The sequence below is a fragment of the Oryx dammah genome, unplaced genomic scaffold (assembly GCF_014754425.2).
Source record: "Oryx dammah isolate SB20612 unplaced genomic scaffold, SCBI_Odam_1.1 HiC_scaffold_9, whole genome shotgun sequence".
In the NCBI taxonomy this organism is placed as follows: Eukaryota; Metazoa; Chordata; class Mammalia; order Artiodactyla; family Bovidae; genus Oryx; species Oryx dammah.
In genome coordinates, this window is record NW_024070193.1 from 55,616,586 (window position 1) to 55,636,054 (window position 19,469).

The window sequence follows — 19,469 nt, forward strand, 5'->3', positions numbered from 1 at the left end:
TCCTAGCCTAGGGATCCGACCGAGGGACTGGGACTTTCCCGGAAATCTGACCTTGAAGCCAGCAGGATTTGATTATAGGACTTCCACAGGACTGAGGGAAATGGAGACTCTAGTCTCAGAGAACACAAGCAAAATCTTGTGCACACCAAGACCCAGAGGAGAGGAGCAATGACCTCACAGCAGACTGAACCAGAACTACTTGCTAATGTTGGAGGGTCTCCTGTGGAAGCCTGGGTCCACAGGGGCTCCCCATGGGGATCAGGGCACTGGCAGCAGCAGTCTGGGAAGGTCCCTCTTGGCATAAGCTCTCTTGGAGGTCACCATCAACCCTACCATAGACACTACAGACCCTGGGCTTGGGTGGCCTCAGGCCAGAAAACTACCAGGGAGGGAGCATATCCCCACTCATCAGCAGATGATTGGACTAAAGCTTTACTGAGCAATGTCCTGCCCACCAGGGCAAGACCCAGTTTTTCCCACCACTAGTCCCTCCCATCAAAAAGCTTACACAAGCCTCTTAGCCTCCTCCATCAGAAGGTAGACAGAAGCAAGAGGAACCACAGTCCCAACAGTGACTAAAACAAAACCACATTACAGAAAGTTAATCAGCGTGAAAAAGCAGACCATTATGCCCCAGAGGAAGGGACAAGATAAAACCCCAGAAAAACTAAATGAAGAGATAGTCAACCTTCCAGAAAAATAATTCAGGATGATAATAGTGAAGATGACCCAGGATCTTTGGAAAACAATGAAGAAAATGCAGAAATGTTTACTGAAGAACTAAAGAGACAAAGAGAGATGAATAATACACTGGAAGGAATCAATAGCCGAATAACCCAGCCAGTGGAACAGATAAGTGACCCAGTGGACAGAACGTTGGAAATCACTGCTGCAGAACAGAATATAGAAAAGAGAATGAAAAGAAATGAAGACAACCTAAAAGACCTCCGGGGCAACATTAAACGGACCAATAGTCATATTCCAGGGGTCTCAGAAGGAGAAGAGAGAGAGAAAAGGAACTGAGAAAATATTTGAAGACGTAATAGCTGAAAACTTCATTAACATGGGAAATGAAATAGTCAACCAAGTCCAGGAAGCACAGAAAGTCCCAAGCAGGATAAACCCAAGGAGGAACACACCGAGACATATAGTAATCAAACTGACAAAAGTTAAAGATAAGAATAAAACATTAAAAGCAACAAGGGAAAAATGACAAATGACATACAAAGGAACTCCCATCGTGCTATCAGCTGATCTCAACAAAAACTCTACAAGCCAGAAGGGAATGGCAGGATATATTCAAAGTGATGAAAGGGAAGAACCAACAACCAAGAATACTCTACCCAGCAAGACTCTCATTCAGGTTTGATGGAGAAATCAAAAGTTTTCCAGACAAGCAAAAGTTAAGAGAATTCAGCACCACCAAACCAGCTTTATAACAAATGCTAAAGGAACTTCTGTAGGCAGGAGACTCAAGACAAGGAAAAGACCGACAGAAAATAAACCCCCCCCAAAGAAAATGGTAATAGCATCGTACATATCAATAATTACCTGAAATGTAAATGGGTTAAATGCACCAACCAAAAGATATAGGCTGGCTGGGAAGATGAAAATATGCGCATGTATGAAATTCCACTGACCACATCACTCTGCTTGGCCCCTCCAATTGTATGTGATTATTTTATACTGTTAAATTTATCATGTTCCCATTATGGCTTGCAATTGTAATTATATTTCACTTTTTTTATCTGGCTATTGATTTTAAAAACTGATAAACAGTATTTTACTATTGTGATTATAGAGCTATTACTCAATACCATTATATCATGGTTGGTCAACAGAAAAATAATAGAACTCTATATCACCAAAAGTACCATTTCATAGAAAACCTGTAATCCATTTTTAAAGTCTAGATGCATATCAGAATTATCTTGGAATTTTTTAAAAAATAAAAATGGCTAGGTAATGATTTTTTCCCCCCCAGAGCTCCAGATGTGTTTCTAATGAGCTGCTGCTAAGTTGCATCAGTCGTGTCCGACTCTGTGCGACCCCATAGACGGCAGCCCATCAGGCTCCACCGTCCCTGGGATTCTCCAGGCAAGAACACTGGAGTGGGTTGCCATTTCCTTCTCCAATGTATGAAAGTGAAAAGGGAAAGTGAAGTCGCTCAGTCGTGTCCGACTCTTAGCGACCCCATGGGACTGCAGCCCACCAGGCTCCTCCATCCATAGGATTTTCCAGGCAAGAGTACTGGAGTGGGGTGCCATTGCCTTCTCGGTTCTAATGAGCAGCCATGTTTAAAAACAACTGAACTATTATGATGATCTTTTACTTGTGTCTAGTTTGTTTCACTTTTTCTATTTTGTATTCAGAACTCCCATTTCATTTAGTTTATGTGTTCCAATTTCCCCGTCTTCTTTTCTTTTTATGTTCTTTTTCAAGCCTTTATTAAGTGTAGTAGAACTTTGTGTATATTTATATATATAATAATATGTATAATATATATATAGAGAGAACTTATTAATTTTGTCTCAATTTATGACATTTTGATTCCCCTTGCTTGAGTTAGTATGAACAGAATGCTAGATTTCTAATTAAAAAAGATATGCAACAGAGGTTTACTGTATAGCACAGGGAACTGTAGTTAATATCTTGTAGTAACCTATAATGGAAAATAAATACTATATGTGTATGTGTATAACTGAATCACCTTGCTGTGCACCTGAAATACTGTAAGTCAACTATATTTCAATAAAATAGATATATTAAGAAAAAAATTTCCATAAAAGGTTAAAAAAAAAAAAAAAGGCTGCCTAAAGTCTTACTGAGCTCACAGCCACCTCAAACACATCTCTTGACACTGCCCTGCCCACCAGAGGGATAAGACCCAGCTCAAGCCACCAGAGGGCAGGCACTAATCATTCCCACCAGGATGACTATACAAGCCCCTGGACCAACCTTACCCACTAGTGGACGGACCCCAGAAGGAAGAGGAACTACAATCCTGCAGTCTGTGGAAAGGAGACCACAAACACAAAAATTTAGACAAAAATCAGATGACAGAGAAATAAACCACAGATGAAGGAAAAAGATAAATCCCCCAAAGCCCCAAAAGAACAATTAAATGAAGAGGAGATAGACAATCTACCTAAAAAAGAATTCAGAGTAACAGCAGTAAAGATACAAAACCTCAAAAGTATGGAGGCACAGACTGAGAAGATACAAGAAATTTTTAATAAAGAAAAGATTTAAACAAGAAACAGAGATGAACAATACAATACCTAAAATGAAAAATACACTAGAAGGAATGATTAGAAGAATAACTGAGTCAGAAGAACAAATAAGTGAGCTGGAATATAGAGTGGAGATCATTGCCACAGAACAAAGAAAAAAGAATAAGAAGCAAAGAGGACAGTATCGGAGAGCTCTGGGACAACAAAATGCACCAACATTTGCATTATAGGGGTTTGAGAAGAAGAAGAAAGGGAGTGAACTCGAGAAAATATTTGAAGAGATTATAGCTGGAAACTTCTCTGACATGGGAAAGGAAACAGTCACCCATGTTCAGGAAGTGCAGAGAGTCCCATACAGGATAAACCCAAGGAGGAACATGCCACGACACATAGTAATCAAACTAACAAAAATTCAACACAGAGTTATTAAAAGCAACATGGGAAAAGCAACAAATAACATACAAGGGGACCTCCATAAGGCTATCAGGTGATTTTCTGGCAGAAGCTCTGAAGGCCAGAAGGAAGTGGCATGATGAATGGAAAAACACCCTACAACCGAGAGCACTCTATCCAGCAAGGCTCTCATGCAGATTCGGTGGAGAAGTCAACAGTTGTACACACGAGTAAAGACTCAGAGAATTCACCACCAAATAAGTCTTAAATGCTAAAGGCACTTTTCTAGGTGGAAAAGAAAAGCCTACAACTAGAAACAAGAAAACTGTGAGTGAAAGAGCCTTGGATAAAGGGTAACATACAGGAAAGTTAAGGCTTCTCTGGTGGCTCAGATGATAAAGAGTTTGCCTGCAGTGTGGGAGACTCAGATTTGATTCCTAGGTCAGGAAGATCCCCTAGAGAAGGAAATGGCAACCTACTCCAGTATCCTTGCCAGGAAAATTCCATGGATAGAGGAGCCTGGCAGGCTACAGTCCATGGGGCTGCAAAGAGCTGGACACAACTGAGTGACTTTACTCACTCAGCAGGAAAGTTAGGAAATCATCCACACACAAATATATCAAAACCAGCAATTGTGAAAAGGACACAAATGCAGGATACTGGAAATGTATTTGAAATTAAAAGAGAAACAACTTAAAACAGTCTGGTATATATAATAGACTGCTGTATCAAAACGTCATGGGAATTGCAAACCAAAAAACTACAACAGAGATGCAAAAAAGAAAAAGCAACCTAAACACAACACTAAAGATAGTCATCAAATCACAGAAGAATAAAAGAAGGGAAGAAAGAGGACCCACAAAAGTAAATCTGAAACAATTAAGAAAATGGCAATAGGAAAATGCACATTGATAATTACCTTAACTGTGGATAGATTAAATGCTCCAACCAAAAGAAGCAGACTGACTGGATGAACACAAAAATAAGAGCCACAGATGTGCTGTGTACATGACACCCACTCCAGACTAGGGACACACAGAGAGTGAGAGCGAGAGGATGTAAGAAGGTATTCAGCGCAAATGGAAGTCCAAAGAAAGCTGGAGCGGAAATACTCATAAGTACTATAAGAGGTCATAATAAGTATATTGTAAGTATTATAAGAGTATTACAAGTATTATAAGAGTATCATAAGTATTATGAGAGTATTATAAGTGTTATAAGTAAGTATAAGTATTATGAGAGTATTATAAGTATTATAAAAGGAGTATTATAAGTATTATAAGTGTTATAAGTAAGTATAAGTATTATAAGTATTATGAGAGCATTATAAGAGATAGGGAAGGTACTACATTATGTTTAAGGGATCAATCCAAGAAGATGTAACACTTGTAAATATATATGTATCCAACTTCAGAGTACCTCAATATATAAGGCAAATGCTAACAGCCATAAATGGGGAAATTGACAATAGTGCAATAATAGTGGGGGACTTTAACACCTTACTTACTTCAGTGGACAGATCATCCAGACAGAAAATCAATAAATAAACAAAAACCTTGAGTGACACATTAGACCAGATGGACTTAACTGATATTTATAGGGCATTCCTTCCAAAAGCAGCAGAATACAGTTCTCAACTCCACATGAAACATTCTCCAGAATAGACTACATATTGGGCTACAAATCAAGCCTCGGTAAATTTAAGAAAATCAATCCTATCAAGCATCTTTTCTTGCCAAAACACTATGATATTAGAAATAAATTATAGTTAAAAACTATAAAAAAAAGCACAAACATATGGAGACTAAACAATATGTTACCAGACAACCAAAGGGTCATTGAAGAAATCAAAGAGGAAATAATATATAAACACAAATGACAATAAAAACAAAGTTTTATCCAAAACTTATGGGACATAACAGAAGCATTTCTAAGAGGGAAGTTTATAGCAATACAATCTTACCTCAAGAAAAAAGAAAATTCTGAAACAACCTAAATTTACACCTACAGCAACTAGAGAAAGAACAAACAAAATCCACAGTTAGTAGCAGGAAAGGAATCATAAAGATCAGAGGAGAAATAAATGAAACAATATTTGAAAAGATAAACAAAACTGATAAAATGTTAGACTCATCAAGAAAAAAACAAAGAGGGCTCAAATCAATAAAATTACAATCAAAAAGGAAGAAGTTACAGTGGATACCACAGAAATACAAAGGATAAGCAACTACCATAAGCAACTATATGCCAATAAAATGGACAACCTGGAAGAAATGGACAAATTCTTAGAAAGGTACAATCTCCCTATATTGAACCATGAAGAAACTGAAAATATGAACAGACCAATCATAAGTACTGAAATTGAAACTGTGACTAAAAAACTCTTAAGAAACAAAAGTCCAGAACCAGATGACTTCACCAGCAAATTGTATCAAACATTTATAGAAAACATAATGGCTATTCTGAAACTATTCCAAACAATTGCAGAGGAAGGAACACTCCCAAGCTCACTCTATGATATCACCATCACCCTGATATCAAAACCAGATAATACCACCATAAAAAGAGAAAATTACAGGCCCATATCACTGATGAACATAGATGCAAAATCATAAACAAAATACTAGATAGCCTACTGAATCCAACAATATATTAAAAGGTCATAAACCAGGATCTAGTGGGATTTATCTTAGGGTTTCAAGGTTTCTTTGATATATGCAAATCAATCAACAAATTGAAGAATAAGAACCATATGATCATCTCAATAGATACAGAAAAGATTTTGACAAAATTCAACACCCATTTATGATAAAAACTCTGCAGAAAGTGAGCATAGAGGAAACATACCTCAACATAATGAAGTCTATAGATGACAAACCTACTGCTAACATCATACTCAGAGGAAATGTTTTCAGTTTCTCATCATTAAGATCAGTAACAAGAAAAGGATGTCCACTCTCATCACTTTCATTCCACAGATTTTGGAAGTTGTAGATATACTAGTCGGAGAATCAAAAGAAATAAAAGGAATCCACATTAGAAAATAAGTGAAACTATCAATCTTTGCAGATAAGATGAAACTAAACACAGAAATTCCTAAAGATTTTATCAGGAAACTACTAAAGCTCATCAGTGATTTCATTAAAGTAGAATACAAAATCAATACACAGAAATCTGTTTCATTCCTATACACTAATAAGGAAAGATCAGAAGGGGAAATTAAGGAAACACTTCCTTTCACCATCACATCAAAAATAATAAAATACCTAGGAATATATTTACCTAATGAAGCAAAAGACCTGTACTCCAAAACCTATTATCACTTTGATGAAAGATATTGAGGATGACATTAACAGTTGAAGATATATATATATATATATATATACACAACCACACCATGTTCTTGAATTGGAAGAGTCAATATTGTCAAAATCACTATGTTTCCCAAGACAATCTTCAGATTCAATGCCATGCCTATCAAATTATCAATAGCATTTTTATAGAACTAGAACAAAAAATCTTAAAACTTGTATGGAGACATAAAAGGCCCCAAGTAGTCAAAGCCACCTTGAGAAAGAAAAAAGAAGCTGGAGGAATCAGGCTCCCTAACTTCAAACTATACTGCACAGCTCCAGAGTGATACTGGCACAAAAGCAGAAATGTCGATCAATGGAACAGGAGAGAAAGCCCAGAAGTAAACCCATGCACTTTTGATCAATTAATCTATGAGAAAGGAGGCAAGGCTTTACAACGGGTAAAAAACAGTCTCTTCAATAAATGATGCTGGGAAAAATGGACAGCTACATATAAAGAACAAAATTAGAACATTATTTAATACCATACACAAAAATAACTCAAAATGGATTAAAAACAGAGATGTAAGACTGTATGCTATAAAACCCTTAGCAGAAAGTATAGGAAGAACATTCAGACATAAATTGCAGCAATATCTTTTTTGATCCATCTCCTAAAATAACAGGTGTAAAAAGCAAATATAAATAAAGCAACTATATGCCAATAAAATGGACAACCTAGAAAAAATGGACAAATTCTTAGAAAGGTACAATCTTCCAATATTGAACTGTGATGGTTTAATGGGACTTAATTAAACTCAAAAGTTCTTGCACAGCAAAGTAAACCATAAACAGAATAAAAAGACAATGCACAGAATGAGAGAAAATATTTACAAATGATGTGGCCAAAAAGGGATTAATTTCTAAAGTATATAAATGGCTCATGCAGCTCAATATAAAAAAGAACAAAACAACCCAATCAAAAAATGTGCAGAAGACCTACATTGGTGTTTCTCCAAAGAAGACAGATGGATGGCCAAGAGGCGCATGAAAAGAGGCTCAACATTGTTCATTATTAGAGAAATGCAAATAAAAACTACAATGAATATCACCTCGCATCTGGCAGAATGGCCATCATCAAAAGTCTAGAAACAATAAATGCTGGAGAAGGTGTGAAGAAAACCCTCTTACACTCTTGGTGGGAATGTAAATTGATACAGCCACTGTGGAAAACAATATGGCTATTTCTTTAAAAACAGAACTACCATATGACCCAACAATCCCTATCCTGGGCTTATATCCAGAGAAAAGCATGGTTCAAAAATATACATGTGTCCCAGTGTTCACTGCAGCTCTGCTTAGAATAGCTAAGACACGGAAGCAACCTTAATGTCCATCTACAGATGAAGGGATAAGGAAGATGGATATATATACACAATGGAACATTACCCAGCTATTAAAAAGATGGAAAAAAACTATTTGCAGCAACATGCCAGAACTGGAGATTACCATACTAAGTGAAGCAAGTCAGAGTGAGAAAGGCAAATAGCATGTGATGTAGTTTAGCACAATCTAAACAAATGATAAAAAATGAACCTATTTATAAAGCAGAAACAGACCCACAGACTTAGTACACTTATGGTTACCAAAGGGGAAAATGGGGGCAGGGGGAGGGATAAATTGGGAGTTTGGTATGGACATATACATATACCTATTTAAAACAGATAAGGAACAAGGACCTACTGTATAGCATAGGGAGATCTACTCAATATTCTGTGATAACCTAAATGGAAAAGAATTTGGAAAAGAACAGATATATGTGTAAGTAAAACTGAATCATTCTGCTGTACACTTGAAACTAACACATTATCATTCAACTATACTGCAATATAAAATAAAAAACCTAATAAAAAATCCAAATGCATTATTCACTATAGGTATTTCCTGAAAGTTTTATGTCTATATATATAAATCAGTATATAATATTGATAGTAGTAGTAGCAGTAATGATAAAGTAATACCTTGTATTTGTAAGGTTAAGTCATATTCTAGCACCAGGGTCCTCAACCCCCAGGTCACAGACTCGTCCTAGTGCATGGTCTGTTACGAACCAGTCCGCACAGCAATAGGTGAGTGGCAAACGAAGCTTCATCTGTATTTACAGCCATTCCCCATTGCCCCAGAAGGGACCGTCTAGTTGCAGGAAGACAAGCTCAGGGTTGTCACTGATTTTGCATTATGGTGAGTTGTGTAAATATATGACAGTGTGATAATAATAGAAATAAAATACACAGTAAATGTACTTCAATCATCCCCAAACCACCCCCTCACCGCCCCTCCTCAGTCCATGAAAAACTGTCTTCCACAAAACCAGTTTCCAGTGCCAGAAAGATCGGGGACTGTTCCTCTAGCACATTTAATTTAGAGGGTCCACTTTAGAAGTGAAACCACATACAGAAGGTGCCATTAACGTGATTAAATCTTTTAACAACAAACAAATCGCTAAATGTGAATTGAGAGGAAAGAAAACTTATGATCAAGAAATGAGCACCACTCATTTGCACCACTCTTCTGCAAAGAGGAAGAGTCTTTGGGAATTATCTATTCACCAGGGCTTTGACCATTACCTACAAAGTAGAACAGTTATCATGAGAGAACTTCTGTAGAGAGACGGAAGTTCTGTTACTTCCTTTGGTTTCCATCAAAAGCACTCAACTTTTCATCTCCATGATACTCCACACAAAGCCAATCGTACTTGGCTTTCTAAGTGACTTAAGTCTTGTCAGCAGTAATTCTGAATCCCTGATTTTTACTTTACCATTTAATTCCTGAATCTCTACTCCATATGGTTTTATATTTCTCCATACTCATTTTCATAAACTGTTTTACTGGGTCAGCTTGAAGCACTCTTGCTGCTGTCTTCATTTAAGAATGGCACCAAGACCACAGTGCAGGCGCACTGTGTTTCAAGTGGGAACACTGCAGTTCTTCCAAAAGTATGTATGATAGAATTTTTTTTTATAAAAATGGCTACAATGCCCCTCCCTTTCGGTAGTGAATTCCTACATTATCTTTGGGTTGGCCACATGATTTACTTTGGCCTATGGGTCTGAAAACATGCTGGTCATCCGGGCACCCTCTCTTGCTGTTCTCTGAATTCTGAGACTTCCGTGGTCAGCGAACCCTCCTCCATAGTATCCATCCCACAGCCATCAGACGACCGATGCCCAGAAGCAGAACTGTGAAGATTCCCAGCTGCTGTGCCCAGAGGCTCACACAAGCCCAGTCAAGAGCAGAAGAAGCATTTGCCTGAGGTTCACCCAAATGCCAACCCACAGAATCATGAACTAAATGAATGCCTGTCACTAAGTTTGGCACGGTCTCTACTGCAGCTAAAGCTAGCAGATGCCACATGAGAGGATGAAGTCCAGACGGCAGACCTGGAGGGACAGAGTTTAGCATGGCCAGGACTTACTTGGACTGTTGGTAGGAATACGCAGATGCATGCTCGCTGGCTGTGTCCACTGCTATCTGCTGCTGTTGACCACTCGTGTCCTGGGACGAAGGTGCCACTGTCTGGGGAGAGGTATCAGCCACAACACCCTGTGGAGGCAACAAGGACATAGAACCTTACTGGCTTGAGCAGAAGGGCTTCTTGCAGATGGACTGCAGGGCATTTCCCTGTGCTATCTGCCATTGGGCTTGCGTAGAGTTGCACTCGGCTACATAAAGCCACAATAAACACTAGGAGTAAAACCACAGAACTCATTTGTGGAATTTACCTCCATGTGTGACCAAGAAGACTTGCCATCAGAAGACCCTGTAGAAATCATTTTGCCTGCAGTTAGAACTTTTAAGCTGCAGTTGCCTATAGCCACACTAAATAATAATTCCTTAATTAAAAAAGAGCATGCAGAATTCCTATAAAAACTTCTACATTTGAGCATTTTCCTGGGAATAAATTTCTCTACCCTGTCTCTACGATCCAGCAAAACAATGGACCTTACTATTAATAAAACTCTATATCCAGGTTTGGAATTCTTCTAAAAGGACATTGTCAAATATGCTTTCCCTTAAGGAATTTGATTTGTTTTATTTACTTTTGTTTTCCTTGACATGAACTGGGATTCATTTAGAGGTTTCAGAAAAAGAAACGTCCTTAATTTTGACTTGCTCCTTCCTTTAGCCTTTTGGTGGCTTCCGTTTCACACAGATGCCAACAAGAATGGATTTCTTGAATTGGTCCTCACTCAGAAGTTACATTTGGTTCTGAGAAAGGTTTGGTAGTTAGTCAGCCTAGGGAGGGAATCCATATGAATACATTCTCCTGGCTGTACTTATAGCCTTGGACTTCTGCAGAGATACAGGCTTTTGATCAATGTTCTGTCCTTAACAGAAGCTCCCTGACATTGCTCCTCAAAATGTGAAAATTCTCCTTTTATGAATTCAATATTTTTTCACCCCTAATATACTATTTGGTATTATACAGTTTTCAGAGTTTCCTACCTGCATTGACTTGTATGAATACTGGTGAATTTTCAATGAGTGTTTTTACATAGAAAATGAATCAGTGCCTTCCTTTATAAGCACAACTCAAGGCAATATATCAGGATATACTTATATAATTCTTACTGATATACTTCTTTTTAAATCTCAGATTTATTGATATAATTAGACTGTTTCAAATAAGCAATACTCTCAAGTGTGTCTCCTAGTTTTAGAGTCTTCAAAAACCTCAAATTCTGTAGATATGCACACACATTTGGTGTACAGATAGAGAGATGCAGATATGTGGCCAGACATTGATGCTTAAAGCTACCAATGATGTCTAGATTTATAATTTTTTCTCATGGCCTAGATGAGTTTTGATAGCTAAATCTAGCAAAGAACATATATTTTAATCACATACTCTCAAAAATCTGAAAAGCTAATTAAAACCTCTTTAATAGTGAAACATTCTCAAGGGCCTATAGGTCTGGAACACATAAAAGATTAACAAGTTGTTCCTCCTTGGTTTCCTAAATGACGCGGTACTATCCTCTTAAATGTCTGTGCTTCCCAAATCCTGGTACTAGCAAACATCGGTAACACACCGACAAGCAAACATACATTTTGAAAAGATCCGGTTTGGTCTCTCAAAATTTCCCCTAATCTGTGTGGCTCCAGAGATTGGAGGAGTCACGGTGGTCTCCCGCATTGAGTGGTACCAACGTGAGGGGCAGCAACAGCTGCACTCCAGAGGAGTCCCAGCTGATGGAAGACATCCACTGTGACCGTAACAGCAAATGTGCATCAGGGGAAGGTGAAGGAGGGCTGGGAGCAGGGAGACGTCTATACCTCTGAGTTCTCACCACTGTCCACAGAGCTCTATGCCCCTCCTATCCTATCTTTCTGGCTCTGTCCAGTAAAACAATGTATAGAGGAAATAGATCCAACCCAATGGAAAGAGAGGAGAGGAGAAATCTTCCAGCAAGGCCAACATGACTTTATCACTCATGGTCTGCACCCACCAGAGTGGTACAAGTTCTCCTCCACTGTCTGTAAGATGTCATAGTCCCATCAAGGTTCACTGGTGAGAGCAATGGTCCTTCATCTTTGGTACACAAAAGAATCACCTGGCATCCTTTAAAAATTCTCAGGTCTAGTCCACACCCTGGACCACATCAGACTCTCTGGCAATAGGACTGAGGTGTCACTATTTTTTTTTTTTTAATCTTGAAATAATTTCAACATGCAGAAAATTTTGAGAACCAGTGCTCTAATCCAGTCCCTCTTAATTTTTAATGTGTACCTTGATCCTTAAGGGCTCTTGTGAAAATGCAAATTCTAATTCAGTAGATCTGGGTAGAGTCTGAAAGTTTGTATTTCTAACAGGCTCTCAGGTGGTGCTGCTCATGTTGGTTTAGGGAGCACCCTTGGAGTAACAGGGCATCAGAGAACTGGCCTATTCAAAAGGCTTCAAATGTTTCCCTTCCTCTTTCTGATTGTTTGTGGCTCACATTTGATGGAGTAGTTATTGGACCTTTGGTCTTTTCTCTAAGCATAGAAATGGCATTCCTCTGAGACCTGGATACCAAATTTGCTTGTGTCCTGTGCAAAGCAAGGCAAAGGCATGTTCAAGTAAAGTCCATACTTTCACAGAGTGAGCTTGCAACTGCAAAATTTCAAGTAGCACAAAAATCACAACTAAGGATTTGGGGAGTTTACAGTGGACCCTGGTGCATGAGGCTGAGATTTATCTGTCCTAACCTCGTTCTGCAAGAAGAGACGGACTTACTTCAATGGAAACAGCTGTCGGAGGCACAGGCGTGTACTGAGGGATGTAGGTCCCTTGCATAGGAGCCGCGGCAGTCATGTACTGGAGGAAATCAAAGAGAGAGACAGATGAACTTGGGCATGCGGCCGGTGAGAACAGCGATAGCACATAAGACTTTTCCATGTGTGGCCCCCACCAATGCGTGATTAAACTTAAAAGTCTATTTTGACCGAAAATAATGCAGTTTCTAGCAGTATAGAATAGCCATCTCTTATTGATTCAGAACCAACAGAAGCCCGCCTCTCCGACATCAGTACAAGTTCATTCTTCCCACCCACTCATGTTGTCCTGAACATTCTACATTAGCTCCCAGACATCTCGCTTTCACATCCAAAACACAAATGCCTGCCAGGTGGGCAGGAATGACCTCTGTTTTTTTTTTTTTTTCTCCCTTTTACTGCTAGCACATAGTAGGCTCTCAACAGATTATTTGTTGAATGAATAAATCATATTATGAAAAATAATTCTAACTAAAATAAAATAGAGGGATAATGTAAGAAATACTTATCTACCAACAATCACAACTGGCAAATGTTATCAATTCTTTTGTCATTTGATAGCTTTTTTTAAAAATAATATAAATAAAGGAAATAGTGTTCCAGATCATGTTGAAATTGCCTTTTTCTCCTCCCCCCACTCCATGTCACTGACAGTATTTCCTTTTCCACTCCTTTGATTCTCCAAATTTTCTTCATCTAAATGAATGATACAATAGTTCAATCATTTTTCACTAAGTTGTAGGATTCAGTAAAATATGTGTTGGGGATAACATGTATTTTGGCAACAAACAATTGAAGATGCAGAAAAATTATATGCCCACCTCTGTAAGCACAAAGCGTGGCCCATATTCCTGTTTCTAATACACATAGTCTCTGACAAGTTGAGGTTCTACTCTTTTGAGGATGGAATCTTCCATGAAATCAACTACATTTTTGAGTTTCTAAAGTTGATCATCACAAAATTTCAGAGCCAGAATCATCTAATGAAAACAAGGCTTGTCAAAACACAGTTTCATTGAAACGATTCTTATGGAAACAAAAAGCCCATGATTCTTTATTCTTCTAAAGTCGCTACGTTCACATATGAAGGGCACCCACAAATATGCAAAATCTAAATTACAATGTTCTGCATTGATAGGTACTTTCAGTATCCAAGAGGCATGATAATTCTGAATCCAGGGAAATAATCTGAATGGAGATTGGCTCATCAGATATTGTTTACTATTCATGGAGAAATAGAGCAACTCCCGACAAATGCTTCTCCACCCTAAACGAGCACTGTCCTACTAATTCTGTTTGTTGAAAATAGAGACAACCTTAGTGAAGCAACCCTAAATCAAACAAGCCAAACTGCTGCCCATAAATCCATGTGTTATTGCTGATAACAACTGCATGCAATTCCTATCAGTACAGAAACAACCTTGTAATTTGGGCTAAGGACAACTGTTTGCAAGGTTTGGGGATATTACTAATTTAGCTTCATAGCTGAAAATTATCAGAGATTTCTGCACCCCACTCTCTGTGCTCTCACAGAGTTCATCACACTTCTATTGTCCAGGCTCTCATTTTCCTAAAGGCATGGGCCAAGTGTTACGCATGCTTGCATCTTCCAACACCCTACGCTGTGCCTGGTACTTAGTAGAATAACTGTTCAGTGGCTGAATAAAAAGGCTATGAGAAGAAAGTCCTCCATTTCCAATTACACATCTTGTGTGCCTCTTAGCCACTGATCATTCTGAATTTTGTATAGAGACTTCCCCATCCCTATAAAATGTTCATATAACTTTTAAACAAATACATTAGCCCAGTCTGCTCATCACTGTCTCTGTGTCCTTAAGCAGTTACTCAGGGATCCAACTGCTGTCAATTTTTCAAAAAAATACAGACCTCTGGAGTTGCATTTCAGCAAATATTATTTCATATCTAGCACCCATGGCAAGTGTCTGCTTTGCCAACAAAACTGTCCCAGAAAGTGTTGGAGCTAACAGTCCCTTGGCCATTTCAGATGGGTGGTTTGCTTATGACCTACAGGTTTTAGGCATCTCTTAATTTACTATTACCTACACTTTTTTTTTTTTTTAAGAATGTTAGCTCAGCTGGGGGGAAAAAAGCTTTCTGTATTTCAGTGCATTTGAGCAATTCTGCATAATGTAGCCTCTTGGATATGACTGTGTGTGTGCTCAGTTGTATCCGACTCTTTGCAACCCCATGGATTGTAGCCCACCAGGCTCCTCTGTCCATGGGATTTTCCCAGCAAGAATACTGGAGGCTAGGGTTGCCATTTCCTTCTCCAGGGGATCTTCTCAACCCAGGGACTGAGCCCATGTCTCTTGGATCTCCTGCATCGGCAGGTGGATTCTTTTCCACTAGTGTCATCTGGAAAGCTCTCTTTGCTGTAGACATAGAATTTTAAAACTCTGAGAAATCAGGTTTTATAGAAGCCTGCTGAAAGGAGACTTTAAATCAGTCTCTAAAACTTTTTAGCACCTATTGATTTTTGCTTAAAACTAGTACTTTAAAGAATATACTTTGGAAAAAGTTTCTTTAATTAGATATCAAAAATCCTAGTAGATGTGTAGAAAGTGGGAATATATTTTTCCCGATGGAGTTAATATTCTTTGTGGCTCATGTTCTATGCTTTGGTCACGGTTTTCCAAGAGGTACAACACAACAGTCAAATGATACTCCCTCACTGATCTTGGTATTTTTTATGCCAGAGGTAGTAATTCCAAACTTTTCAATTGTCATCAGTGACTGTGGGTGTCCTTTTTATAAGAAGGCAGTGTCATTGGATACTGCCTGACCCACCCCGCTCCAGGGTCCACATCACTAAGAAGAAGTTTCTGTGAATTAGACATAGGGACATGGGCTGGAGCCACACAGAGCGCTATTCATGACTTCACATGAGAATCGACCTCACTTTCAGACCTCTTGTGCCAAACTAGGGTTCTCAAGCAGTGTAGTTAGTGGAAAGTATCTTGTGCGATTCTTTTCTATAAGTTTCTTGAAATCATGCAGCTTTGTTCTGTTCAGTAGAAGGAATCAGTAAAGCTTCACACCTTCCATGGCATTTGATGAAGTTATGAAAGTAGCCAAAACTGAAGTGCTTATAGTTTAAATTCTCAGTCATCTTCTCTTCAGGACAGCACTGAGTTAGGCAGGATGGCTCACCCACTTTACATATTGACAAGCTGGGATACGCTGTGAATGCACTCCAGTTCTGTTGGTGTAGGATCGAGTCCACACTTTTTAGTCAACTTCACGACTTTTGAAATAAAATCCTAAGATCATGACTGTTGTGTGTGTACTTTAGTCACTCAGCAGTGTCCGACCCTTGCGGCCCCATGGACTGTAGCCCGCCAGGCTCCTCTCTCCATGGGGATTCTCCAGGCAAGAATACTGGAGTGGGTCGCCATGCCCTCCTCCAGGGGATCTGCCCAACCCAGGGACTGAACCCAGGTCTCGTGCACCGCATGTGTATTCTCTACCATCTGAACCACCAGGGGAGCCCAGACCATGTGTAATATGCCAACTTAAAAAATAACTTTAATAATTGGAGTCCCAATTAAGAAATATAGAATATAATAATGCCTTGGTTAACATTTTATTGTCATTTCATTTCCATAGATTTTTAATTTTCACTTTAAACTCTGAATACCTACTTTTCTTCTAGAAGAGCTACTATCCCTTCTGCTTATTTCATAATTTAACTTCATGCTGCTCTTCTGAACAGAACTTATAGAGAATTTTTAGTATAAATGCAATCAGCTCAGTTCAATGTGTCATGTATTTTTTATTTAAAAGAGAAATCTTTCTGGTTGCTCTTTTTTTTTTTTGGTGTCACAGAAAATCTAACAGAGCTGGAGAATGTTGTTTTAAAATTAGGGACAGGCTTATTTTAAATAAGTCAAAGCTACAGAGTTTTATACTCTGTAAGACTATTATTATCTCTCGATAAACTTTTGCAGTAAAACTTTTCTGTGGTAGAAATATATTTTCTAGGGTAAAGCTTCAAGATGTGACAGACTTGTAAAATTAGGCGACCGAAGCTTATAGGAAATGGCTACAGCCATGTGCAAGACCAACTCTCAGCTTTAGGTAACTGGTGGAAATACCTCTGAACTTCCTCTGCAAGCATTCAGTTTGGTTTCCTTAAGAACAAAGATAAACTACAGTCATAATTGATAATGCAGGCTGCACAAATATGGTTTAGATCTCAGTGCCTAAGACTGCTTTCTTTTTATCCAGCTAATAAATGACAAAAACCTAAGAAGGACCTGTGATATAAAAACTCTGCTTTTTGACTTCATACATTTCTGTGGACTACTTATTAAAACCAAAACAAGAATGGATGTCTATCCTTCAGGCTAATTTACTTTACTGGTTTTTCTCAAAAACTAGAAAATATCTTCCATAATTCTTTCATGAGTACAAATTATTCTGTGTTTCTTTTTCTTTTTTTCTTGGATACAATCAATGGCTGATGGGAACCATATTATAATGAGATGATACAGATAAATGGATAAATCCATGTATTTCCCTTTTGGTGGCTGCTTAATGTTTGGACATTCCATGGATAAGTCTTCTTTTTTGGTAAACAGGTTGATGATTTTCACATATTCTGAAAGCACTGGGTTTTCACATGGCGTATGCTGGAAACCCAAATAGTCATTTTCAAACCCACAGAATAAATTCCAGACTGCATCACTTGTTCCAAGAAGTCTAGACACTGCATCACCAAGAGAGTTACATGAAGAGAGAAAAAAATGATGAAGTTAGAGAGGAATTGTGTTTCTACTTATTTAGTTTAGAACAAAATATTTCTGTTACTATGGACTCGTTATTTCTGAAGAAACAAAAAAGTGAAAACTCCAAATTTTTAGTCCCTGATTTACTTCCTTCCCAAAGCACAATAAAATTTTAGCAGGTTTTATATAGTTCCTGATGGCAAACTTTTCCTTTTACTTATTTATACAGCAAAGGGAATTCCCATATTTCAATTTTTGAAATTTCCTAAAATAATCAAACTTGCTCATTTGAAGTTATTGTTATATTATGTAGGTTCTTAAATGGGTATACCTAGTCCTTTCTATGTAAAGTGAGAGTTAGTTGCTCATTGGTGTCTGACTCTTTATGACTATGTGCATGGAATTCTCCAGGCAAGAATGCTGGAGTGGGTTGCCTTTTCCTCTTCCAGGGGATGTTCCTGACCCAGGGATAGAACCCAGGTCTCCCACAATGCAGGATTCTTTACCATCTGAGCCAGTTCTTGCTATAACATTAAAAAATCAGTGTAACAAACTTCAGCAAGAGTAGTTGTTTAGGTCTTATCAAACTCAGATAGTCACTGACAAGGATAGAGGGAAGGCAGTTACGCAGAGAAAGCAGAAATTGGTACTGGGTGATGCTAACAGCCTGAGGCATGAATCACTGTTGGGACCATCTAATACAAAGTTTCCTTTCACAAAAGAAGCTGGAGGATAAAGGGAATAGTCTGAGTGGCTTGGGGGAGGCACAGAGTTACATTAGGTCAAGGTATTCCTAATACCTGAGTTCGACAGTTACACTGCTTGGATTTGCAAAATTCTGTCATCTCAGAACTGGGGAGAGAATTAGTATCATTCCACTTGCTTACATTGGCTAAGTAGTAAAAGCTGCCTGGAGTATAATTCTAGGAATGTCTTCTAAGTCTCCATGTCACTTGAAGGATGAGAGACAGTCTGCAGAGAGGAAGAGAGCTGAAGAGGGTCTCCTTGAAAGGCAAAGTGCCCCCACCCACTAACGAGGACATCAGGGATGGACTCCGACGTGGACGTCCACTGCTCAGCTTTTCCTCTGCTCTGCCACTCCTGCCAATGAAACGGCGAGTGAAGTGGGTCCCCACATAGAACACTGATAATGTACGTTTTTGTAATGTTTTATGTTAGTATCAATTTAAAGCCTATTGACTTTTAAAGTACTAGTGGAGGTACAAAGTAGACAGCTATGAGTGATAAAATAATTATCCCGAAAGACTAGGTAGATGTGAATATAGATAGCAGCATAGACTTCGCCTACTAGAAGTAAAAGTGCCTGGAGAGGAGAGAAAAGACCAGTTAGTGAGCTTGATAGAAATGGGAGCCCAGAGTATATCGCCTACATCATCCTATACAGTTCACCAGAACAGTTACTAAGTATAACCCAGAGAGGTGTGCATTAAACTTTGACAAAAAATACAGATGGTCATTGTTGAACC

The 19,469-nt window shown here is 38.5% G+C and overlaps 1 protein-coding gene across 10 annotated transcripts in view; it reads right to left on the minus strand.

Annotated features, from left to right (window-relative positions):
- Positions 1-19,469, minus strand: part of RBMS3 (RNA binding motif single stranded interacting protein 3) — an 820,638-nt gene that overhangs the window by 21,227 nt on the left and 779,942 nt on the right. For 5 of the 10 annotated variants that reach the window (XM_040246332.1, XM_040246336.1, XM_040246341.1 and 2 more), the window contains 2 exons: positions 13,197-13,277; positions 10,395-10,522 (listed from right to left, as the gene is read on the minus strand). In XM_040246332.1, the coding sequence (XP_040102266.1) occupies positions 10,395-10,522; positions 13,197-13,277 (209 nt within the window). Of the gene's footprint in view, positions 1-10,390; positions 10,523-13,196; positions 13,278-19,469 lie in introns of those variants that run through there. The other 5 variants (XM_040246337.1, XM_040246334.1, XM_040246339.1 and 2 more) reach the window with 1 other exon arrangement.